A 25,251-nucleotide genomic window follows, 5' to 3' on the forward strand; every position below is an offset into this window, starting at 1 on the left:
GGCAGGAAGCAAATGTATGAGCAGAGATTCACTTTTTATCTTCAAAAGCTGCTCAGTGTCAGTCACCAGCACCAACTATCCTCAGGGCCTAAGGGAGGCTGGAGAGAGACTTTGGACAAGGGCCTGGAGTGCCAGGACAAGGGGGAATGGCTTCCCACTGACTTAGAGTAGGGTTAGATGGGATATGGGAAGAATTTCTTGGCTGTGAGGGTGGGCAGGCCCTGGCACAGGGTGTCCAGAGCAGCTGTGGCTGCCCCTGCATCCCTGGGAGTGTCAAGGCCAGGCTGGATGGGGCTTGGAGCAGCCTGGGATACTGAAAGCTGTCCCTGCCCATGGTAGGATGTGGAATGGGATGAGCTTAAGATCCCTTCCAACCCAACCCATTCCATAATTCCATGATTTTATGAAACAGCTTTTAGCAGATCAAGTTGCTCTAAGTGATCCCAGACCAAGCAGAGTTTCTGATTTGTTTGCCTGCTGTTGGAAGAGGAAGTGTGCTCAGACCTGAGAGCCCACGTGGGGCTCCCTTCCCCAGCTCTCAGCTCAGGTGTGTCAGCACAGATCCTGTCCTTCACCCTGCACCATTCACAGCTCAGCCTCCCGCTTTGTATCACCGGCCTGAACAGCCACTGGCCCCAACTGCCCCTTCCCATTCTCCTTTCAGTGCTTCCAAAGCCACCAGCCAACACCCTGTCCTCTTGGCTTGCCCACATTTTTAACACCCCCAGCAGATCACAGTCTGTCTTTCCACAAGCCCCTTCTCCAGCCACTGGATCATCCTCTGCCTGCTGAGACACCTGGCTGTCCTGCAAAAATAACAGGGGGAACAAGACCTGGAGCACAAACCCTGGGGAGCAGCTGAGGGAGCTGGAGGAGCTGTCAGGAAAAGGTTCCCTCCCTCATGTCCTTTCCCTGGTCCCAGAGAGCAGAAATAAAATCCTGCTCCAGAGGAGCTGCAGCCCGGGATGAGCTCTGCCCTCAGCTCACCCTCAGCCTCCTCTGCTCCAGCTGAACAAACCTGGATAAAAGGACCAGTCACTCAATAAAGCTCTACAAGGACCCCAAAACATCTCAGTGCTGGCACCTCTCCCTGCAGGTGACAGCCCAGAGGGAGCAGGGCTTCCAGATTCTTAAATCATCCACACACATCCCAGGATAGCAGCCAATGCCAGCAGAGAGTCAACAACAAGTCCTGAACCTCAAAACCTGAGTGATATCCCAAAAAAATCCCTCCAGAAACACTCTACAGCACCAAAGCCACACACCCCCTCGGGGACAACACTGGGCAGCAACCAGCAATCCCTCCCAGACACCCCGAGATCCATGGACAAGGATTCAGCTTCCATTCCAGGGGTGCTCAGCAGCCCCAGGAGCCCCTCAGGAACGGAGAAAGTCCAGAGCAGCAGAGCTACCAGGAGGAAATCGGCGCGTTCCAGCTTTGGGGACATTCTGCCTCTCTCCTGACACCTTGTGGAAAGGGACAGAGCCAGGAACGGAGTTTTCTGCCACAGCCAGACTCCCAAGAGCTCTTTATTCATTTCAGCCTTTGTAAGCAGCCTTTTCACCACAAACCACGGCTTTAAGTACTCAGACATCACATTTTTAGGTAAATCCATCTTTGGAAAGTCACACCACCAGATGTGCTCCCTGAAAACCCAACCCATGCTCAGAATTCCCCCCAAACTCCTGTATTTGCTGTCCCAAAGCCTGAATCACAAAGAAACTCTTAAAGTTGTGTCATCACCCTAAATTTTATCTTAGGACCAGGACAATACAGCTCATTAAAGGAGTTAATGACATGGGCTATGAGCACCACTGAAAGTGCAACAAACTCTTAAAGTTGTGCCATCACCCAAAATTTTAACTTGGGACCAGGACAATACAGCTCACTAAAAGAGTTAATGGTGACATGGGCTATGAGCACCACTGAAAGTGCAACAGAAGACTGAAGAAAATCAAGAATTAAACCTAGCAAAAGTGACCCTAGAGATTGAAAATAAATCATTTCAAGTCAAATAAGTGAAGTAATTTGTTTAAACAAAATTACTGAAGCTCTGAGGGGCCCTGAGCAACTTGGTCTAATGGAAGGTCTCCCTGTCCATGGCTGGGGGTGGAATTGGATGAGCTTCAAGGTCTCTTCCAACCAAAACCATCCTGGAATTCTGTGACAATGAACACCCAAGTTTTGAATCATCAGAACAAACAATTCCTGTTGCCCCCACTGTTTTAAAAAACGTGGGGTTTGTGTAAACCAAAGTAAAGAGAAAATTCACTGACTTGAAGGGAGTGACAGATAATTCAGAGCTGGGAACCAAAGAGCACCATCAGTTCTGGTCTTCAAACAGCCTCTGGAAGATGCTTTGTGCAACAGAGCTACATGGAGAAGCTGCCAAACTCCCTGAGTAAAGGCAGTAAAAGCAGGCAAGAACCTCTAAATCAATTACAAATCTGTTTGAACAGCTCACTAACACTTTAAGAAACTTCTCAAGCAACCACTGAGAACTCCCAGAAAAAAGCTGCTGAGCTCTCCAAGAAGCTTTCCAGACCCAAACACCTGCCAGAGCACTCCCAGGGCACACAGCTGGAGGGAAGGGGTTACCCTGCTGCTGCTGCAGCTGTGCCAGCTCCAGCCTGAGCTGCTCATTCTCCCTCTCATACTCGGAGGCGATGGCATCCCGCTCTTCTGTCAGGGCACGGACATGGCCCACGTAGCTCTCCACCTGGAACAGAGAAAACCTGCTATTCCCATGTCTGCTGGTGAGCCAGCAGCACAAAATGTTCTCCACCCCTTCGTGTTTCCAGGATAACCTCAGATATCTGCAGGACAATATGTCTCATGCCTTTGGAACAGCTGGCCTGGACTGGGAGACCAGGAGGTCATGCAGCTGTGGGGTGCTGGGATGTGGGGAGCTCTGGGGGAGCTGCTGGGAGCACCAAGTGCTTTTTGATGCCCAGTATGAGGAATGGGAACATGAACCCCAAGTTCCCAAGGGCAGCAGCAAGGCAATGACACACCTGAACCTGCTGCTGCACAGAGGGGGGGCAGGGGACACAGGCCTGGGTGGGTTAACCCTGGGGGTATTCCAGAACCACTGAGGCTGGAAAAGGCTCCCAGGTGTCCAATAAAACTCTATCTTGACACCAGACCAGAGCACTGAGTGACACATCCAGCTGGTCTTTGGATGCTGTGGTGCACCAGTTTAGATGTTCTCGTGCACTGGGTGACTGGGAATTTGCACAGAACAGTTTTGTATTGCACTGTACAGCTTATGTTACATCATGTGCTGTGTTACCCCTTTCCCCCATCACTTGGCCTTTCCCTCACCTGTCCTGGTACCCCCTGGTGGTCTCTCCCCTGGGTTACCCCTCCCCTCACACTCCTCACTGGTGTCCCACTGGCTGTGCACCTCTCCCTCTGTCCCCATCCCGGGGTATAAAAGCTCCCTGCCACCAGGGAACACCCTCTTTCTCCCATGGGTTTGTCTGCCTGGTGTGTGTCTTGGAATAAAGGACATTTCCCACGTGGAGGAGAGCGCTTCTCAATCTTTGACCTTTGTCTATGAAGTGTGGTGTGGGCAAGGGTCTGTAGCTAGCCGGAGTGACCCCAACAGCCCAGGAAACACGATCCTTCAGATGGTGCCTTGGACACCTCCAGGGATGGGGACACCACCATGCCCTGGGCAGCCCCTGCCAATGCCCGACAACTTTTTCAGTGAAGAAATTCCTCCTGGTGTCCACCCTGAGCCTGCCCTGGCCCAGCCTGAGGCCGTTCCCTCTGCTCCTGTCCCTGTTCCCTGGAGCACAGCCCGACCCCCCGGCTGTCCCCTCCTGTGCAGAGCCAGAAGGGCCCCTCTGAGCCTCCTTTTCTCCAGCTGAGCCCGTCCCCAGCTGCCTCAGCCCCTCCTGGTGCTGCAGCCCTGCCCAGCTCGGTTCCCCGCTCCCGGCCCTTACGTCTCTCATGTCCTGGGCCCGCCGCCGCTCCAGCTCGCCCAGCCGGGTCTCCGCTCGCCGCAGCAGCCGCCAGGCCAGGCCCAGCTGCTCCTGGGCCGGGGCGGCGGGGTCGGCGCCCTCGGCCCGCAGCCAGCGCCGGATGGTGTCCGCCGGCACCGGGGGAGCACCCACCGGGCCCCGAGCACCCACCGGGCCGGCGGCGGCCGCGTCCATGCGGCGGGACGGCCCGCGGCGCCATGGCAACAGGCCACGCCCCCACAGCAATGCCGTAAATGGGCCCCTCGAGGCCCCGCCTCCCACACGCCCCGCCCCCCTTAGCAGTGCCGTGAATGGGCCCCGCGAGGCCACGCCCCCGCCACGCCCCCTCCCCGCTCGGTGGCGCCCCCTGGCGGCGGACAGCGGCCATTCCCGGGCCACCCGAAGATTCCCTGATTTTCTTCTAAACCCCAAGCGAAGCTGCTGGAGCTGAAGGGGAAGAGGGAAAGTACATGGAACCAAGCCTAGAGAAGAGAAGGGAGACCTTTAGAGACAATGCCAGTTCCTACAAGGGACTCCAAGAGAGCTGGAGACGGAGTTTGGACGAGGACATGGATGGGACAGTTTCCCACTGCCAGAGGACAGGCTTAGATGGGATCCTGGGAAGAAATTCTTCCCTGGGAGGGCTGCCCAGAGAAGCTGTGGCTGCCCCATCCCTGGAAGTGTTCCAGGACAGATTGAACAGGGCTTGGAGCTACCTCAGCCAGTGGAAGGTGGAATGAGATGAGCTTTGAAGCCCACTGAAACCCAAAGATGACTCCATGAGATTGAGGAACTGAAGAGATAAGTATGCCCACCCTGCAGAAGCAACTCTGAAGACACTTCAGAGGGGATAGCAGAGAAAGGAGAAGAGGTACATGGCAGAGTCCAGGGAGGACCTTCTACTGAGCCCTCCGAGATCCTCACTAAGCAATGGACACATCCTGGACGTGCACTTCCAAATTAAATACCACAACCAGCATTCCCAGAGTGGCCAAACACCAGCCCAAACACTGCCGGGGTGGGAGCACTCCTGGGCTGGGTTTAACCCCCCAGAGGTGCATCCCTGGCACGGGATGGGGATGGCTGTGGCTCAGTCTGAGCCTAGGGAATCTCCCCAACCAGCACATCACAAATGCTGCAAGCCCACAGCGTGTTCTCAAGCCCAACAAAACCCCAGCATTCCCACTGTCCCAGTCTGCTCCACAAAAAGCTCAGATTCCTCACCTTCCCAACCAGCTCTGAGGATTCCAGGACACTCTGAAGACTGCTGGTGGCATTTCTCCCAGCACTCCTCCAAGGGCACGTTCAACTTACACAAGTATTTATATTCTCACCCCTGCTGGCCCATCCATGCTGTCCACAGAGGCTCCAAACTAACACAAGAGAAATCCCAGACTCGACATTCCCAGCAATTACCTACTGGGAGATGAAGACAGGCGATTCTGGGAGCTTATTCACCTTCTTTATCAGTCCTGGCCGCAGGTAAGTTGTGCATTCCTTCTCCTGACTCAGTTTCCAGCTGGATCTCTCTCCTCCTGACCAACCTGGACTTCTCCCATCACTGATGGCATCCACTGATCCCATCCTCGTGCTCTTTCCTTGCTCTTCTGGCTTCATTTTCCTTGTTTTTTGAGCACCCCTCACCTTCAGAGGATTGCTGTTATTAAAATGATTGCTGCCTCCTGAACACTCCGTGGCTTTACCCAGAGCACAGTCTTGCCTCTGGAAATGTTTCCAGCACTCCCATGTGCTGCTGTCCTTTCCAGGACCCCAGTGAATTTATCTGGAGGACAGCCCCTGAGCAGACACACAGGGGACAGCAGGAGAATTAAGTTTTTTTGCTGTTAAGTTTCTTGCAGGCATGAGGAACACATGCCTTGAAGTTGGTAACTATTCAAAGAGGGTTTAGATAAAAGCAGGAACATTCCAGTTCTAAATGAACACAGCCAAGAGGAAGCTTCCCCTTCCAGGGGCAATCCCTGCCAGCCCTTCTGCTGTCAGAGAATCATGGAATCACTAAGCTTGGAAAAGCCCTCCACGATCACTGAGTGCAACCATTCCCCCAGCACTGCCACATTCATCCTAAACTCTGCCCCAGGTGCCACATCCACACTTGTTTTTGGGATGGGGACTCCAGCACCATCCTGCAGCCTGTGCCAACACTTGAACACCTTTCCATGAACAATTTCCCAATATCCAGCCTTGACCCTCCCCTGGCACAGCCTGAGGCTGTTTCCTCATCCTCTCCCTTGCTCCCTGAGAGCAAACCCCAACCCCCCTGGCTGTCCCCTCCTGGCAGGAGCTGTGCAGAGCCACAGGGTCCCCCCTGAGCCTCCTTTTCTCCAGGCTGAGCCCCTTCCCAGCTCCCTCAGCTGCTCCTGGTGCTCCAGCTCCTTCCTTCCTTCCCCAGCTCCATTCCCTCCCCAGGACACCACCCCTGCCAGTGCCCTCTCCTCTGCTCCAACCTTGGCCTCAAGCTTGGATCCATCCTCTGTGGTCTGTGCCAAATGTGGCCTTGCCTTTGTTTACAGAGCTCTGCAGTGACACCTGAGCCTCGCTTGGTGAGAGCTGCCCAAACACTGCCTTGGAAAACTTTCTGGTGTAAATGGAATATGAAGCAAAGCAACCTTCAAATACCTGGAAGGAAAACCTTTGAAACAGATGCTTTAGGGACACTGCTGCAGCACCTGAAATGTAGGAACACGGGATCTCTCCCAGGATCTCCCCTGGCACAAGAGCTGCTTCCCCAAAGTTGCTGCCACCTCATTTTCCTTTTTGCTACCCTGGTTTCACCATCCATTCTCAGCACCAGAGATTCCCCACTCCAGTCATAAAACCAGCACGTCTTTCCTGCAAAGCCCCATTCCTCCCTCCTGCCATTCTAAAAGAAAATTCAAAGAAGGAGATTCAAAAAATTCTTTATATACAGAGACCTTCGCCACTTCTCGTCCTCCCAGCCCACGGGACAGAAACAAGCTTCTTTCCTCCTTCAGACACCAGGACAAATATCCTTTGGAATGGTTTCACTTCCATGTATTTCTCTTTTACAGAGCCACCACGGCCAGACTGTGTGGAAGTGACAGTGTTGGAGGGCCCTCTCGTGCCCTGTGGGACTGGTCTGTGCAGCTGCCCGGGCTCCAGTCCCGCTCCCCCTGCAGCACCACTCCCTTGTTTCCTCCCAGCTGCTCCTCAGCCTTTCCTCTCTATAAAGGCAGTGTGCTGGCCCTGCAGGTAGCTCACAATCTTCTCCTCTATCTCCACGCCCTGCGCTATCTCCTCGCTGGACAGGGTCAGGGGGGTCTGGGAGTCCCTGGTGACGATGATGACGGAGGTTCTCCGCGACTCCAGCACGTTGGCCACCACCACCTGGTGCCGGTATTTCTCCAGAGCCTGCCGAGATTTGTCCAGGAGGATCTGGGGATCCGTCTCCAGTTTGAAGGAAATCACAAAGGCCTCGGGGGCCCAGTCTCTGACCAGGGGTGACAGCATTTTTGGCACCATCTTCATTGTGATCTGCAGCGGGGAAAGATAAAAAGAAAAAAATCAGTAAAAACATTACAGGGAGTTTTAATCAGAGATGGGATGGGAAAGAGGGAAATTCCAGCTTTGTTTCATATTCCATCTGCACCAGGAAGTTTTTCAAGGCAGTGTTTGGGCAGCTCTCAGCAAACAAGGTTCAAATGACACTAAATTTAAATTCAATGCTCCATGTGGTGCTCACAGTCAGGGGGTTCTGAGGCTGGACCACAGGAGCCCCCACACTGGGGGAATTTAAACACGAGGAGAGAAGATTTAAAAAAGCATTGTAACTGCACAAATCAGAGTTTTCACCTCTCCAGAATTCGGGTAGTTTATCCCATCTTCACCTTCCTTCTATCAAGTCTTTAACACACGTGAGGAATAAAAGTGCTCAAGCAGGGAGAAAAACAGTAGGAGACTGTTCTGCAGCTTCCCAGCCTCTGGATCCATCACTGGGAATCAGGCCAGGTCTCATATTTCCAATGCTAATGTTAAAGAATGGAGGCCAGCAACTTCTTGGAAAGTAATTAATTAAATAAATTTGGTATTTGTTATGTAAAGAATTCCAGAGACACCTGCTCCATTGCTGAGAGGGACCTCGGTGCTGCAGGGCTGTTCTGTCATCTGTACAAGCAAGATGGACCCCAGAGTCAGGGAATGGTTTGGGGTTGGGAGCAACCTTAAATCCCATCTCATTCCACCCCCTGCCATGGCAAGGACACCTTCCATTATCCCATCCCAAGCCCTGTCCAGCCTGGCCTTGGACACCTCCAGGGATCCAGGGGCAGCCACAGCTGCTCTGGGCACCTGTGCCAGGGCCTGCCCACCCTCACAGGGAAGGATTTCTTCCCAATACCCAAACTAAATCCATTCTGTCCGTTTGAAACCATTCCCCCCTTGTCCTCGCACTCCAGGCCCTTCCCCAAAGCCTCTCTCCAGACAAAAGGCAGCAACTCAAGCACTCCAGGAGCTATTCCTGGAGCACTTCAGCTCTCTGAGAGACCCACCCTCTCCTCATCTCCATGGAAGCAGGGGCAGCTCTAAAGGACAAAGCCAGAAAAGCAGGAGGCACCTCGGGGGGCCCTCTTCATGTGCCACACCACAAGTGCACACATGCTGAAGCTGCTCCATATCAGACAGAGCAGATCACCCACAGGACCCCTCACCCCTAAACCTCACCCTAAAAATAAACCTGGATCAAAGGAGAGCAGGGCTGATCCTGCCCTGCCCTCTTATCTGGGCCCCTCAGTGCAAGATAAGAATAAAACAGTGAAACTCCAGGATTTCCAGAGGGATCTCACCCCCTCACAACACACACGAGCTGCTGCTCTGCTGCTTTCCCACTTTATCCACAGCCAGCTCTCGGGAGAAGGGCCCTGGAAGCAAGGAGGGGCTGGGGGCCATGCCGGGGGGGCCTCACCTGCAGGGGCCCCTCCGAGGACTGGATCTTGTGCTCGGGCATCTCGGAGAGCGGGATGTAGAAATCCGAGACGGCGGCGGCCAGGTAGAACATGACGCTGGAGCCTGTGGGAGGGAGCACGGCTGCTGCCCCTGCTGCCACGGCCTGTCCTGCCCCCCACCGGGCACCAGGCTCCCCCCGGGGACAGCCCTGAGCAGGGCGGGCCGACCCCAGCCCGGGCTCTGTGCTGTCCCCTCCTCCCAGCCACGACAGCCGCCGGGGACAGCCGGAGCCTCACAGGAGCCCTCCAAGCACAGGGGGCCTGGAACCCTCGGGCCAGAGCCCCACAGTCCTGGATCACCTCACACCCGGGCCTGGGGCCACCGTGAGGGGTTCTGTCCCCTGGGAGGGGTTCTGTCCCCTGGGAGGGGTTCTGTCCCCGTGAGGGGTTCTGTCCCCGTGAGGGGTTCTGTCCCCTGGGAGGAGTTCTGTCCTCTGTGAAGGGTTCCATCCTCTGTGAGGGGTTCTGTCCCCTGGGAGGGGTTCTGTCCCCTGGGAGGGGTTCTGTCCTCTGTGAGGGGTTCTGTCCCCTGGGAGGGGTTCTGTCCCCTGGGAGGGGTTCTGTCCCCTGTGAGGGGTTCTGTCCCTGCGAGGGGCTCTGTCCTCTGCGAGGGGTTCTGTCCCCTGCGAGGGGTTCTGTCTCTGCTCACCCCGGGGACCCCTCGATCTTTCTCCCACAACCACCACATCCCCTCGTTCCTGCTCCCCTCACGCTGGAGACCCCCAGAGATGCTCATCCCTCCTCACCCCGAACTTTAGCACGGGACCACCCTGTTCCCTCACACCGAGCCCGCCCGGGGGGCTCCGTCCCGCGCTGCCCCGTGCCCTACGAACCGCTTCCCCCCCGGTTCCCCCCGGTTGCCCCCCGCTCCCCCCCGGTTCCCCCGTACCGAGGGGCGCCAGGGCGCGGGCGGCGGCGCGCAGCAGCGCCAGGTACTCCACGAGCCCGGTGAACTCGATGGCGAGCAGCGCGCCCGCCTCGGTGGCGCGGCGGTACTCGCGGAGCGCGGGCAGCAGCGCGGGCAGCGCGGCGGGCGCGGCGGCGGCAGGGCGCGGGCCCAGGGGAAGGCGGAGCGGGCGCGGTGCAGGAAGCACACGGCGTAGCCCGCCCGCACCAGCCGCTCGGCCGAGGCGGCGCCGCGCCGGCCGCTGCTGAAGTTCTCCAGGAAGCGCACGGCCCGCGCCTCCAGCGGCACCTGCGTGCCGCCCGACGTCACCAGCGCCACGCGCCGCCCGCGCGCCGCCTGCGCCGCCGCCCAAGCCCGCACCCGGCCCTCGGTGGCCGCCGCATTGGCGTCGGTGTCGTCGTCCGCCTCCTTGTCCTTGTCCGTCTCCTCCGCCGCCGCCGCCGCCATGACCCGGACCGGCCCGCACGGCCCGCCGGAAGTCACGTGTGTCGCTTCCTCCTCTGCCGGAAGTGTTGTCCCGGCAACAGAACGCTATCGCCGGTCGGAAGTGACGCGTCTGGCCTCACCGGAAGTGTCACCCCGGCAACCGGGGACGCGGCGAGGGCTTGGGGCGGCCATGGCGGCGCTGCCGCGCTGCGAGCTGTGCGGGGCCCGGGCGGCCCCGCTGCGCTGCCCCGGCTGCCGCCTCACCTACTACTGGTGAGACAGCCCGGGGACAGGCCAGGGCCGGGGTTAGCGCCGGGGTGAGGCTGCAGGCACGGGCGGGGTGAGGCCGGGCGCTCGGGATGAGGCCCAGGGAGGAGCAGAGCTGGGACAGGACGAGAGGCAGCGCTTGTCCCACAAAAGGCTCAGGGCACCAGGCCTAGGATGAGGCCCAGGGCATGGGAAGAGGCCCAGGAAGCAGGAACCAGCCACAGGATGAGGCTCAGGACACGTGGAGATGAAACATAGGAGGCAGGAACAGGCCCGGAACAGGACAGAGAGACAGCGACACGGCCTGGGGTGTGGTCTGGGACAGAACCAAGAGGCAGGGGTTACCCCGGGGATGAGCCTCAGTGCACACAGACAAAGCCCAGGACACAGGGATGAGATCTGGGAGAAAGCTCGGCGGGCAGGACCAGCCCCAGGCCGGGCTCAGCGGGCAGGGACCAGCCCCAGGCTGGGCTCGGCAGGGAGGGACCAGCCCCAGGGTGGGCTCAGCGGGCAGGACCAGCCCCAGGCCGGGCTCAGCGGGCAGGGACCAGCCCCAGGCCGGGCTCAGCGGGCAGGGACCAGCCCCAGGGTGGGCTCAGCAGGGAGGGACCAGACCCAGGCTGGGCTCAGCGGGCAGGACCAGCCCCAGGATGGGCTCAGCAGAGGGCCCAGGCTGGAGCTCAGCCAGCAGGGCAGCAGGAGCTGGAGCAGGCACTCTCACCTGGAACGCTCCTGCTGCCTTCCAGCAGCTCCTGCCTCAGGGAGCTCTGCAGTGTCACACAAACACCCCTCACAGGCCCCCAGAGCAGTCGCTGGGTTCCAGAACATTCCCTGTTCCCACGGTGACCTGGTTGTGGTTTTTGGTTTGTGGTTTTCCAGTGCTGGAATCCAGGGGTTTGCTCAAGCTCAGCTGTCTCAGGAGTTCAGGGAGGGATTTAGATGAGGATTTTAGCACAGAGGGCCGTGGGGATGTGCTGGGAAATGGAGGCATTTGGGAATGTCATGGATTGGTGCCTGCAGGCAGCCCAGGGCTCTGGGTAGCTGCTGTGGAGAAAGTCCTGAAGGACAGCAGGGAACCATCTTCCCTTACACAACATCCCAGTAAACAGCAGTGTCTTTCTCCCCTCCTTTTGCCAGCGATGTCTCCCACCAGCAAACTGACTGGATCAGCATCCACAGCCACATCTGCCCCCTGCTCATCCCAGTCCTTGGGCCCCAGCCCTGCTTCCATTCCGACACAGCCAGGAAACTTGGCAAGGAGCAGCTGCTGAGGAGGCAGGTGGGTGCAGGAGGAGCCAGCACAGCCCAAAGTGCTTCCAGGGAGGAATTCCAGCTCCTCTCCTGCCCTGGCTGTGCACACCAGGGGCTCACTGGGCTCACCTGGAGTTTTCAGCCACACTGGAGTCCCCAAAGCAGCCTTGGCTCTCACTGCCCACTCGATACAAAATGGAAAGGAGTTTCTTGCCTAAAACCCAGCAAGGCTTTTGCCTTCACAGGATCCACCCCTTTAGAATTGCTCCCTCTGGATGCTCCCAAGGAAGAGGATGGCACCTCCTTGGCTGATTTGGGGCTTGGTTGCAGAGGTTTTGGGGTTGTTTTTTTAAACAAAACCTCAAAAATAAGGGGTGTGGGAGCATCCTCTCTGTCACCCCTGTGGCATTCACATTCTTTGGAAAAATCCCTTCCCAGGATTTTTCTCCTGGGAAGCTGAGAGGCCTCAGAGAAAAGGAAAACAATTCTGATCTCATTTGCTTCTCCTGTGTTGTGCTCATGTGGAATGTGTTTGGAGATTGTTCACCCACAGGTGATTGTTTCAGTGCATTCTGCTGTGAGTTGTTTTCACTCTTTGGCCAATCAGGGCCAAGCTGTGTCAGGACTCTGGAGAGAGTGATGAGTTTCATTATTATCTTTTTAGCATTCTGTCTGTATCCTTTCTGTATTCTTCAGCATAGTATTCTTTAATATAATACAGTATCATAAAGTAATAAATTAGCCTCCTGAGAACATGCAGTCAGACTCATCATTCCCTCTGCCACGAGGGTCCCTGCAAATACAATAATTCCTGAGCCTCCAGCCATTTCCACAGCGTTTACTTCGTGTCCTGAGCTTCCTCAGGCAGCAGCAATCCTGGATTTGCCAGCAGGTTGCTCCATCACCCAGGCTGCTCTGGGATCCAGCTGAGATTTGCTTCTTCCAGGCTCTTCGGTGGGAGGGCATCCCCTTTCCCAGAGCAAAGGGCAAAGAAACCAGGTCCCCTCCCTTTGTTTTCCTAGCCAGCTTGGAGCACCCTTTCCCACTAAGTGCAGCCTTTTTTCTCCATCAGGCCTCAGGGACATGCAGATGTGCAGCTCCTTTCCAGCCCCAGTGGTTTGCAACTCCTTCTCTTTCTGTTTATGGAGTGGCAGGAGCTGCTGTTCTACCTTGTTGCTAAAATAACCCACCCAGGTGCATCTGCTCCTGAAAATCCTCCCTGTGGAGATGAATTTTCCCTCTGGAAGAACTCCCAGACACAGAATAATAGTGCAGCACACAGTGGGTTTGGAGCAATCCAATGAGGAGAACATCCCTCATCTTTTGAATTTTACATGGATTATTATTTCTAAGGTGTTTCTGGCCCAATTCTGGGGCTTTGGGGACTAGTTCACTGCTGTCACCTTTCCTGGGAGCTTCCAGAAAAATGAAGTCCAAAGGCCAAAGTCCTGCTGGGTGAGAGCTCGTGACAGGCTTTAGGCAGCTGGCTCCTTTTGGTTTTACAGGAACTGGGCAATGACATCACAGGCTGGTTTGGAAACTCCTGTCTGGCTGAAAATCCCAGGTGAGACTGTTGAGCAAAGTCCACAGAAGGTGTGTCAGGCCAGTGTGTCCCAAAGGGAAAGAGCAAAACTTCCTTAATTCCAGGTTCTGTTTAAGTTGTTCTTTGTAAAACCTGCAAGGAAGGTTAGAATGGGTGTCATGGGGGTGTGGCAGGGTTGTGCATCCAGAAGTGCTTGAAGCTGTTCCAAGGAACTCCTCTGCTATTGAACACTGGTGTTGACATTGATTACATCACTGACTTTATTGCAACTAAAATTATCCCCACACATTCCAGCAGGCCACGTGGCTGCCAGCTGAGGGAAGTGCTCCTTCATTAGCTGGAAGTTAATCTGCTGGTTTAATTAGGTGAAGGGAAAGACAGCAGGAAGGCTGGTGGAGAGAAAGTCACTCTTGATTGGGGTTCACACTGGGTGAGCAAACAGCAGTATGGAGCTGGAGCCTGGGCTGGGAATGGCTCCATGGGCAAGGCAGGGAGAGAAGATTGGGGTTTTCTGAAGTGGTGATTTTTATAAGCTCCTTAACAACCCTTAACATCATCTGTTCTCTGACCTTTGTCTCCAGCCTATTTAAATAAAAATAGATTTTGAGAACTGTCTGTGCTGGGACACTTTGCTTTCCTTCTCTCCAAACAAAGGAGGGAGACAGTGGAAATCCCTCAGTTACCCACTGGCTTTCCCAGCAGGAGGGGAAGTTCCTTTGTGTCCAGCAGGATTTGGAGCAGCCAAGTTGGGCCTGGGCTGGCTCAGAGCTGTTGGGAGAGGGGGAGGTTATTTAGTGCCTTGATACTGGCTGCATCACCTTCCTATCCCAGATCAAATAAAAGTTCTTTAAAAATTCTTCCCTGTGAGGGTGGGCAGGCCCTGGCACAGGTGCCCAGAGCAGCTGTGGCTGTCCCTGGATCCCTGGAGGTGTCCAAGGCCAGGCTGGACAGGGCTTGGAGCAGCCTGGGACAGTGGAAGGTGTCCCTGCCATGGCAGGGGCAGAATGAGATGAGCCTTAGGCTTCCTTCAACCCAAACCAGTCTGGGATTCTGTGCAAAAAAGGCCTTTGAAGGAAAAGCTCTGCAGACTCATGATAACTAGAGAAAAAAACCTCCTGCCCAAAGCCTGCCTAGGGTTTGCTGCTTTTTGAACATTTCTGCTGTACTTCACCCACTCCTGCCCTGTGTTTGTTTAGAAAACACAGAGCTCCAGCCTCAGCCAGGACACAGGGAACCTGGGCACATCCAAATGCCCCGTGGCTCAAGGAGCAGGGAGCTGGGAGCCAGGAGGTTTTATGAGTTTCATTCCTTGTCTGTGCTCCAAAGCTTTGTTGATAGAAATCTGCTTCTGTCAACATAGCCAGGGGGGTGCCTGCAGACAGCACCTCCAAACCAACAGAACTCCAAGTTTCTGTTTGGAGGAGAGCCTCACCTGCCTGCCTGATGTCAGCTCCCCACAGCTCCTGGGCACGGGAAAAGATCCAGCCCCAGCTCTGGCTGCAGGTTCAGCTGCAGCTCGCTGGAGCCTTCCCTCTTCCTGAAACCCTCATTTCTTCAGACACACCACAGATTTTGGTGCCTGAGAGTGAGTAAAGGATGTGGCACCAAGCCCTGAGTGTGTTCCCAACCCCCTGCTCCCACCTGGAGCAGAGCTGAGGTCCTCAGCCCCCTCAAACCCCAAAAACTGTGTGGGGGCATCTTCAGAGAAACCTCAAATTGCAGCACACATGGAGAGAGCCCAAAGTAACAGGGCCAGGGGGGAGGGGGAAACCAGGGCAGGGCCAAGGGGAACCATTCCCCCAGGGCTCTCCAGGGCCCAAGGGAGCCATCCTGCAAGGCTTGGAACTGTGGTTGGAAATATTCACTGCTCCAGGGCTCCTCTTGCCTCCTGCCCTTCCTTCTCCTCCTGGAAGCTGTGCCAGAGTCCAACCCCCAGCTTTGTCCTCGCTGCAGATGTTCCAGGCCATGGGAAGCAGCGATGATGCCATTGACAAGGAGTAAAAAAAGAATGATCCCAATCTCCAGCACCTCCCAGATGCCAATCTGGGCCGTGCCCACGCACTGGGGCCTGCACTGGTTGCACCAGACTGGCACAGACAGAAAAAGCAGCCTGAGAAATACCAGCTTTTCCTGCTGCTGCCCCAAGCATGTGCTGGTGTTCTCCCGGGCACCACCTGCTCCCTGGACACAGTTTGTGTTTCACAGACTCCCAGACTGGTTTGGCATGGAACAGACCTTAAAGTCCATTTCATTCCACCCCTCGCCAAGGGCAGGGACACCTTCCACTATCCCAGGCTGCTCCAAGCCCCATCCAACCTGGCCTTAGACACTTCCAGGGGTGCTACAGCTTCTCTGGAAAACCTGCCTTTCCCCTCTCCATGTTCTGGTAGCTCAGGAATGGGTGCTGTGTTTTCTGGCTCTTGGCTCTCCTCACTGGAGCAGGGGCTGTTGCTCTGGGCTGTGTTCTTTGGTGATCTCATTTATCCTAAAAGGTGTCTCTTTACCTCAGCCAGGATTCCAGGATCCCTGGAGCTCTCTGTCCTGGAGGTGCTCCTTCACCCATGGCACAACTCTGCCTCACTCCAGGCAGTTCAAGCTCAGCAAAATGCCAAAGCCTGGCCTCCAGGAGCTGAGATTGGTGTCTCTGCCCACTCAGCCCCAGCTGGAGGCAGAGGGTGATGAAGAGGTGAATGGTGTTTCCTCAGTGTCTCACTGAGACAAGCACTGCTGCGCTCTCCAGCAGCACCACTGATTCCCAGGCAGCTTTCTGCTGCACCACTGCTAGGAAAAGTGATGGGGAAGTGTTAGTGGCTGGCTGGATGGGGCTCTGAGCAGCCTGGTCCAGTGGAATGTGTCCCTTCCCATGACAGGGGGTGGAAAAAATGAGCTTTAAGGCCCTTTGCAACCCCAACCTTTCTGGAATTCTGCTGTTCTACAAGGATCCTGGCGCTTTTTCCTTGGCATCCCTGTAAGGGCACAGCATGCACAGCTCCTGGCAGGGAGCAGGAATTGGGATGGAGATCTGTTTGTGGAGCTGGGGATTACATCAGCTGCTGCTAACGTTGGAGGCCAAATGGTGTGGACTGGTAGGAACAGCAAAAGGCAGGGAGCAGCTATATATGGATAAGTACAGGATAAGTTATGGGTTCTGACAGACCCAAACACTGCAGGAGCTGCTGCACCACCGACCCCGGCTGGGGATGGGTTTGCTGAGTGTAACACCTTCTGATTTTGACCAGTTTTCAGGCTCTGCACACAAAACCCAGTCCAGGACCAGCCAGGAGAGGGTGGGATGAAGCTGCAGTTCCCTGTGAGGAGCTCTCTCCTCACTCCCTGGCCATTTCTCCAGCAGCTGGAGCTGTGCCATGCTGGCACCACGGGGCTTGGCTGCCTCTGAGTCACGCCGGAGCCCCTGGCTCTAATCTCCTTTCTGGTCTTGTGATGATCATTTTCTGTGCTTCACAGCTTTTATTGCTGCAGCCTTATGAGACCTTGTCAGGAGGCGTAAAGGATTCTTCGTCTGGGAAGACACCACATGACCTGTGAGGATGTCCAAAGCTGTTCCTGCTCAGAGCAGGAATGGAGCCAGACTCTAATACCTTCTAATATGACAGCTTTAATGCCTGCCTATTAATTACAGCCACAAACTACATTACAATTGCTGCTTTGTAATTTGAAAACCTGATTTTAAAGAGCCTGTGCATCTGTAACCACCTGGTCTGGTGAAAAGTGTCCCATGGCAGGGGGTGTGATGAGATGGGCTTTAAGGCCTCTCCAACCCAAACCATTGTGGGGTCCTGTGATTTCTTTCTCCCTGTGTTTCCTCACTGTGCCCCTGCTCTGTTTCCCTGCAGGAGTCCCTCATTGCCGTGGCGCTGAGCACAGCCCAGGGGTTTGTGTGGGCAGGGAAGCCCCTGGAAGCAATTCCTGCAGCGCTGCAGGCGCTGCGCTTCAGCTCCCGAGCGTTCGGCTCCGGCTCCGCGCAGCTCGTGCCCATTTATCTGCTCCTGGCTGAGGCCTCCACGGGTGAGCATTGTCAACACGGGAATGCTGGCAAGGGCAAGGCCTCCCGGCTCAGGTTTCTGCCTTCCTTTTGCCATTTATCTGGAGAGGAGCAGTTGTGGGCCCTGCTGTGCCTCAAGGGCACTGCAGAGATTTGAGCTGTACAAACACACACCCCCCTCACACCCCTTTGCTGTGGCTCTGGGGAGAAGAATCTCTCAGCACTCAGGAGATCAGTGAAATCAAATTAAATGTTTTCTCCCTCTCCACCAGTTCCCACAGGAGAAGCTGTATGAAAGTTTGTTCTTCACCTCCATGGCCTCAGATGACTCCAAAGCATTAAATTCCAGAGGGTGACTAGTTGTGCTCTTATCTCAGGGAACCAGCAAACATTTCAGAGGCCATTGCACCCAAAGAACTTCCAGTTCATTCACAAATCTTGCTCTGCCTGAGCAGAGCTTTCTCTCATTGTGTGCTTTGGAAAACATGGCAAATGAGGGCATGGGAGCTGCTCTCCCTGCAAGAGGGATCCCTGTAAATCACTGCCATCCCAGGAGCACACAATGCTCTGCTGGCACAAGGGAGCTGGCTCAGGGCTTGTCGTAAATGGTGCGATGAGAGCAGGGAGGAAAAAACACTGTGAGTAATTCCAGTGTGATAAGGTGAGAGACATCAGTGCCTGCCTGGAGTGAACCTGTTTAGGCCACGTGTCCCAGAGAGGTTGTGAGCAATGTTTAGGGGCAATGAGCAATTGCTCAGCGTGAGCAATGTATCCTCTGCCATGGAGCCGGGCTGGGCGAGCTGGAACTGCTCACCTGAAGGAGAGGAGGCTCCAGGGAGACCTCAGAGCCCCTTTCAATGCCTAAAGGGACTCCAAGAGAGCTGGAGAGGGACACTGGACAAGGGTCTGGAGTGCCAGGACAAGGGGGAATGGCTTCCCACTCACTGCCAGAGGGCAGGGTCAGATGGGATATTGGGAGGAAACCCTTCCCTGCCGAGGGTGGCGAGGCCTGTCACAGTTTCCCCAGAGCAGCTGTGGCTGCCCCTGGATCCCTGGAAGTGTCCAAGGCCCAGCTGGATGGGGCTTGGAGCAACCTGGGATAGAGGAAGGTGTCCCTGCCCATGAGCTTGAAGGTCCCCTTCAATCCAAATCAGTCTGGAATTCTGTGGTTTCTGGCTCCTTTTGGAGCTCTCTACACATTCACCTGTCTGTAAATGAGTCTTTAGACACAGAAGCACTTGGGAAAGAAGTGGGGAATCCCCCAAATGCATCTCCATATCCAGCTAACCCAGGACAGCCAGTAGTATTCTCTGACTTTCCAGATTAAAAAATGCTCCTCATCTTCCCTATTTCCCTGATTGTCCCTGCATGTCATTCCAGGTGCTGGCCGTCCCCGACAGGCAGCCAAATATCTCTCCCAAGCCCAGTGGATCGTCCTGCAAACCCCAGACTGCAGTGCTGCTCTTCAGTCTAAGTTACACCGTGGCCTGGGGCTTTTCTCTGTTGCTGAAGGAAACCTGGACCAGGCTCTGTATCACCTGGCCAATGATGTAAGTCCCTTGGAACACAGGAACAAGGAACACTTCCATTTTAATTCCTTCTCTCCTCCCAGATCAATATGGAAATGCCAACAGGCAGATTTGGGGTCTTGAGAGGGTTCACATCACAGACACCCAAGCTGGATGGATCTGGGACACCTGTGGATCCAGGTGTGAGCTAAAGATGTGTTTTGCCAGTTATCCCTGTTCCTGTGAAGTGACAGAGAATCACGGAATCACTAAGGCTGGAAAAGCCTCCACCATGAGCAAGTCCAACCATTCCCCAGCACTGCCAGGCCCACCACTAACCCATGTCCCCAGGTGCCACAACCACACCTTTTTGGAACACCTCCAGGGATGGTCCACCTCCACCACTGTCCTGCACAGCCTGTTCCAATACTTGAACACCCTTCCATGACGGATTTTTCCCAATATCCAACCTAAATCTCCCCTGGCCCAGCCTGAGGCCGTTCCCTCTCCTCCTGTCCCTGTTCACTGGAGCACAGCCCGACCCCCCTGGCTGTCCCCTCCTGTCAGGAGCTGTGCAGAGCCACAAGGGCCCCCCTGAGCCTCCTTTTCTCCAGGCTGAGCCCCCTCAGACACTCCTCATATATTCCTCACATTCCTTGTCTTTATGGCTTCTTCCTATAAATGTCTCCATCAGCTTCATTTCAGTGCAGAGATGCCCAGACATTCCTGTCCCAGGCTGATGGAGTTGCCTTTATTCCACAGATAATTCAAATTTTGGCTGTTATTTCCCTCAGTACTTTCCCAGCTCTGTCACCCATTATTTAATTAATGCCTTATTTCCCTATTTCAGTATCTGGTTCAATGAAGTTTTCTCCAATTCCACCTCTTCAACCATGAAAACTCTTTGGAATTGGTCATTGCCACCTGTGTTCCTGTGGATGCTTTGTCTGTCATTTGATCCTCCAAAGCCAGATGAACTTCTCCACATCCTATTTCTGTCCCCTGTAGACTAAATTTATCCAGTGATCCAGTGCTGAGTGATGTATACCCACTCCTGTGGAATTTGATAGTGGCTTTGTGTGGGTGTAAATGATGACATAAAGAGAGAAGAGTTAGACCCTTTCTATTATAACACACAGCCAAGTCTCTGCTCAGTCTAGAAGCTCTTTGGGCATTTGAGAATCCCACAAAGGAATCTCCCAAAAGTCCTTGGAGATTTCCAGAATCTCCAAAATCCACCCCTTTTATTTATTTTTTTTTTTAATTCCCTAAATGTGATGCCTGAAAGGGCACCAGGTAAGGAGTTTTTAACTCTTAACAAGTTCAGGGCCTGCCTGGACCTTGGCTGCGTGTCTGGGATCTGCTGAGAGTCACACAGCAGCTCAGAATAGCTGGAATGCCACACTGCCTTGCCACTGCTGCTCCGGGGGAAGGGCAGGCTTGCCTGGGGCTGGGACAGCAGCAGGATGGGCTCTGGGAGAGCTGGGACAGGTGGGTGGCACAGGGAGAGGGGCAGAGGTGGGAAACCTGCCCTGGACTTTAGAGAATGGACCCAGCAGGTGCCTCTGCCCCAGCCAGGGGGGATTTAGGGTGTTGCATTCCCATGGATCAACCCCAAAATACAGTTTTTTAGTATGTTTCTATGAATAAACTCTGTGAGCTAGGTATATTCTTATGGATAACCCCCAAAATACAATTCTTTAGTACCTCGTTCCCATAGATAACAACAAAATATAGAGGTTTTTTACCTTATTCATTTACATAACTCCCAAAATACAACTTAATACCTCATTCCTATGGATAACCCCCAAAATACAGCTTGTTAGTGCCTCATTCCTATGGATAACCCCCAAATACAGTTTTTAGCACGTCATTCTTTTACATAACCCCCAAAAAACAGCTTTTAAGTACCACATTTTCCAATCACTGTCAGGCATCATTTACACATTAAAAATCCCCAATATTTGCAATATTAATCCACAATGAAAAGCTTGCCAGGTTTGACATGAATGTGAACCTTCCGGGGCTTATTTTTTATCTAATATTGATTTCAGGTTTACCTGGCGACTGCTGAGTTTGGACTAAATTCCATCAAGGTCTCTGGAGGGTACTTCCACATGGCCAATATTTTCTTCCACCAGAATAAAATGGATGTAGCAAATTCACTGTATACTGAGGTTGGTAGAACCTAAAATCACCCTCTGAGTTTTTCTCAGCTTTTTTTGATGCTCTTTCCAAAGTTTTTTCCATTTCTTTTCAATGGGATGATGACCATATCAAGTGTCAGTGTTGCCTTTTAGGCTCAGGCCCAGAAACCCTTTTTGTACATAAATAATTATCTGAGTTAAAATAATGAGATATTAATCCTGTAACCAGTTAAAAATTCTTAATAAACTATCTTCAGTTTGAGCAGCCAAACCTTGTTAAAAAACAGCTTTGCTGCCAAATTTCCTGTGCCAGGGGTCAGAGTCCCACCAGTACAGAGGGTCTCTGAGGAGTTCCTAAATCCAGGGAAGAGGGGGATACAAACAAGGCACCTAAAATTTACACTGGGAATCAGTAAAAAGTCACACCGATAAAAGATTTTCAGAATGGTTAGATCAAGCAAGGAAAGTAATAATTATCTAATTGATTTAATAACTCAACAAATGAACTTTTATTTGCTTAAGTCCATTTATGTGGAAATAAGGCGCTGGGAGCTGCAAAATCCACCACCATTCCTGTCCCAAACTTCAAGTCAGCCAGCTTTTGGTGAACATTTTGGTTAGATTTGTTCAAGCTGGGTGAAAATCCCATCAGACGGAGATGGGAGTGACTGCAGCTGGGGCTGTGTGGGACAGGAGCAGTGTGATCCCTCTGGGAACACCCGGCCTGGCTCGGTGATCCGCAGGCACGCGGAGGGGACAGGCCGCGCGGGGCCATTGTTTGGAGAGCAGCTGAATGCCAGGGGTTCACAGGAGTGCAATAATTCCCATGCTTCCTGCCAGGTGAGCAGCCTGTGGCACGCCTGGCTGCTGAGCTCCCTCCTCGAGCACCAGCGAGAGCTCCAGGCCCAGGCAGAGGCGTCGCCATTCTCCGAGGAGGAGGAGGGCCTCGAGGACGGGATGAGTAAGAGCTGCTGTTGCTCCAAAACCTTTGGGAAGTGGGCGGTTAAAGAGTCCCTGCACCCTAAAGATCATGTTGGCATGGTGTTTGGAGAGGTTGGGTTTAATGGCAATGCCAATTCTTCAGGAATGAGGGTGTTCCGTGGAAAGCCAGCTTTGCCCTTGCTGAGTGCATTCTCCCTCAGCACTGACTGGAACAAAGCAAAATTTGATTCATGGAGTGATGGAATCTAACTTTTTCTAACTTTGGGTTAGAAAGGACCTTTAAAATCATCAAATCCAGCTATTCCTCCAGCACTGTCCTGTTCACCACTAACCTACATCCCACAAGGCACATGCACGTGCTTTCTGAGCACTTGCAGGCAATGGGGACTCCACTGTCTCCCTAGGCAGCCTGTTCCAATGCTTTACATCCTTTCCATGAAAAAAAATTCTTCCTAATATTGCAAGCAAACCTACCCTGGTGCGATTTGATACTCAAACATTCTCATTTCTCTGCAGCTCCTTCGTCTCCTTTTAATAATGGATGTGACATCTCAGCTCACTTACGTGGGGGTACAGCTCCCTCCTGGAGCAGCTGGACATGATGGAATAGCCAATTACAGATAATTGGATGTATTAATCAGGAGAGCACTCTTGGGAGAAAGGCTGGGGAGTCTCTCACTGGCACATAAAGGTGCAGAAGGCATCGGTGTGCCCCTGGTACTACCTCACGCTTCCCTGAAACCAGACCAGACTCTGGTTCTTGGCTCCTTTCTGCCATCTGTGCTAATTCAGGAAAGGGAATAAAAATTTCTCTTCCTGAAATGTTCAAGGTCAGGTTAGACAGGCTTTGGAGCAGCCTTGTGTAGTGGAAGGTGTCCCTGCCCATGGCCAGGGATTGGAATGAGATGGTCTTTAAGATCCCTTCCAAACCAAAGCAGTCTGGAATTCTGTGATTTTAAGAGAAGCATTTCTGAAAATCCCATTTCCTGGCACTACCTCCATCAGGAGTTCCCAGAGTAGGAAGAACACTAAGGCAGGGCTACAGGAGACCATCTTTGCTGTGACAGGAGTAGAAAAAATGTTCTTTTCCTGCAGCAGAAGGAAGCCTCTCTGAAGAGTGCTCAACACAAGCACTGGCTGGATGAAAGGAGTCCTGTTCATGGGCACGGAATTTTCATGAAGCTGGGATCATAGACACCCAGACTGGTTTGGATGGAAAGGACCTTGAAGTCCACCTAATTCCACCACCTGCCATGGCAGGGACACCTTCCACTATCCCAGGCTGCTCCAAGCCCTGTCCAGCCTGGCCTTGGGCACTTCTAGGGGTGGGGCAGACACGGCTGCTCTGGGCACCCTGTGCCAGGGCCTGCCCACCCTCAGACCATGCTGACATTTATAGTAGAAATGCTTTGCTGTCTAGAAGAGCCAGCTGGGCAGTTTTGAACCTGTTCTCTTGCACAAATCCATCCATCAGGATCATTTCTTTCTCCACGCAGCCGAAGTGCAGCGCGAGGAAGGAAAGCGGGTGCTGAGCGCGGTGCTGGAGGTCAGGGAGCAGGGCCCGCTGCAGCATCCTGGGGAAACAGCCCGAGTCCTGCACGCCCTGGCCATGATCCACTACCTGGACCTGGATTTAGCCAAGGTAGGTTGTGTCTGAAAGATCCCCAGCTGCTCTGGGATCACCCTATCTCCTGGTCCTTTGTTCCCCAGCACCTCTCCTGAGCCACAGCGCTGGTCAAGTGCCTCACAGTGCTCACACCCAGGGCTTAGCTGGGATACTGGGAGGAAATCCTTCCCTGTAAGGGTGGGCAGGCCCTGGCACAGGGTGCCCAGAGCAGCTGTGGCTGTCCCTGGACCCCTGGAAGTGTCCAAGGCTCAGTTGGATGGGCTTGGAGCAGCCTGCTCTTGTAGAAGATGTCCCTGCCATGGGATATGAGATCAGCTTTAAAGCCCCTTGCTAGCCAAACTATTCCATAATTCTGTGACCTGCACTCTGTAAAGGCTGACAATCCTGGGGGATGAGTCTCTGCCAGGCCAGTGGATCCTGCAGTTACCCACATTTTCTGGGTTCTTCCTTCGTCTGGACTGTCTTGGCAGTGTAGCTGCCTTTAGACCTGAGTTCAGGGGTTACACAGAGCAACATGTGGGGCTCACAGACCTATCCTTGAGCCTGACTCCCCTGAGTTCAAGGTTCAGTCTACTGGGGTCTGTAATTCCAGTTTGGAATCTGCATTCCTGTGTCTTTATGGTTTAAAAATTCACATGACCAGTAACTTGTGTGCTTTACCAAGAATTGATTTTGAGGAAGTGCTGAGCAGATAGCATTTGGAAATCCAGCCCTTCTGTTTGGGATCAGAACTCAAAACCCTGAGTTTCTTCAGCCTGGGTTTTGAGGATTGGAAATGCAGGTGTTGAAAAATACTGTATTGAAATATTAGTGGTCTCTTCATTGTATTATAGAAAGCCACAAGTTGTGAGTGTTTGGGAGACAGAAACAAATTGGAATTTGTTTGAAAAAGAAAAAAGACAAAGCTTTGTAATTGTGAGAGTGTCTAATCCCTGGAAGAGCTACCAAGGGAAATTATTTTGTTCCTTATCAAGATAAATGAGGGATTTAATTCAGAGTCAGTACAGCTGGTTTTTTTTATCCTGACATGGCTTTGGGATTGTTCAGAGGAGCTGTGTTAGACAGGAGGTGATGTCCAGCACGGGGGACTGGGGTCAGTAATCTCCTGTCTGCACCACTGGATCCTAAATATGGGATCTGCTGGCAGCTTTAGGCTCTCCTGTAAAGCAGCTTGTACAGGTCACCTCGGAAAGAGAGCCTGGATCTGCTCCAGGCTGCTCCTGCACCGAGCCTCAGCAGGTATTTAACTATCCCATGAGAAAAGCCAGATTCCTGACAATCCCTGGGTGTTTCTTCTATCCCATTCCAGGCCCAGGAGGTGGGGATGAAAGCCTTCGACCTGACCAAGCAGCTGCCCCAGCAAGACTCTCTAGAAACCATCGGTCAGCTGCTGGAGCTGATTGATGCCCAGTTTTCCCACACCACATAAAAACTGGCTCTGCCAGACCCACTTTGTTTGGCCGGGTTCTCTCTTATCCAGGTTCCTGGACACCACGAGCGTCACAAGGCCTTGGTCTTTCCTGTTGCTGCCTCTTTCCAGCTGCGTCCGTGGCTGTCCCAAACTGTTTAGAAAATAAACATTTTGGTCTGAGTTAGTCTTCATGTGCTGCTCCACTTCTGTAACCTCTCGGAGAGTAACAGCACCAGGGTGAGAAACAAAAGCACCACGAGCACACTGAATA

General features: G+C 53.7%; 3 protein-coding genes across 6 annotated transcripts in view; 1 reads left to right on the forward strand and 2 right to left on the reverse strand.

Annotated features, from left to right (window-relative positions):
• CCDC30 (coiled-coil domain containing 30) overlaps positions 1–4,164 on the reverse strand; it is a 37,157-nt gene extending 32,993 nt beyond the window's left edge. For 2 of the 4 annotated variants that reach the window (XM_039697474.1, XM_039697475.1), the window contains exon 1: positions 2,600–2,712. In XM_039697474.1, coding sequence (XP_039553408.1) covers positions 2,600–2,674 — 75 coding nt within the window. In that variant the 5' untranslated portion in view covers positions 2,675–2,712. Of the gene's footprint in view, positions 1–2,599; positions 2,721–3,951 lie in introns of those variants that run through there. The other 2 variants (XM_039697472.1, XM_039697473.1) reach the window with 2 other exon arrangements.
• A 2,707-nt stretch (positions 4,165–6,871) lies between these two features.
• Positions 6,872–10,343, reverse strand: PPCS (phosphopantothenoylcysteine synthetase). The gene is given in 4 exon segments (XM_039697477.1): positions 6,872–7,482; positions 8,909–9,012; positions 9,838–9,984; positions 9,987–10,343. Coding segments are annotated over 4 exon segments (891 nt in total). The 5' UTR covers positions 10,303–10,343; the 3' UTR covers positions 6,872–7,158.
• Positions 10,344–10,445: 102 nt separating this feature from the next.
• ZMYND12 (zinc finger MYND-type containing 12) lies at positions 10,446–25,153 on the forward strand. Its single transcript, XM_039697501.1, has 8 exons — positions 10,446–10,554; positions 11,686–11,827; positions 17,197–17,368; positions 18,726–18,895; positions 20,908–21,030; positions 21,841–21,961; positions 23,439–23,584; positions 24,879–25,153. Exons 1-8 carry the CDS (start codon positions 10,472–10,474, stop codon positions 24,996–24,998), a joined length of 1,077 nt encoding a protein of 358 aa, XP_039553435.1. The 5' UTR covers positions 10,446–10,471; the 3' UTR covers positions 24,999–25,153.
• The last annotated feature ends 98 nt before the right edge of the window (positions 25,154–25,251 follow it).

The sequence above is a fragment of the Passer montanus genome, unplaced genomic scaffold, assembly GCF_014805655.1.
Source record: "Passer montanus isolate IOZ18808 unplaced genomic scaffold, ASM1480565v1 scaffold118, whole genome shotgun sequence".
NCBI classification, from domain to species: Eukaryota; Metazoa; Chordata; class Aves; order Passeriformes; family Passeridae; genus Passer; species Passer montanus.

What these genes read in the sequence shown, in the direction of transcription:
- ZMYND12 (XM_039697501.1), top strand. Translation starts at nt 10,472, where the DNA reads ATGGCGGCGCTGCCGCGCTGCGAGCTGTGCGGGGCCCGGGCGGCCCCG. An exon ending in CCTGGCTGAGGCCTCCACGG is followed by an intron (nt 17,369 to 18,725) that starts GTGAGCATTGTC and finishes ATGTCATTCCAG; the next exon opens with GTGCTGGCCGTCCCCGACAG. An exon ending in TGTATCACCTGGCCAATGAT is followed by an intron (nt 18,896 to 20,907) that starts GTAAGTCCCTTG and finishes TATTGATTTCAG; the next exon opens with GTTTACCTGGCGACTGCTGA.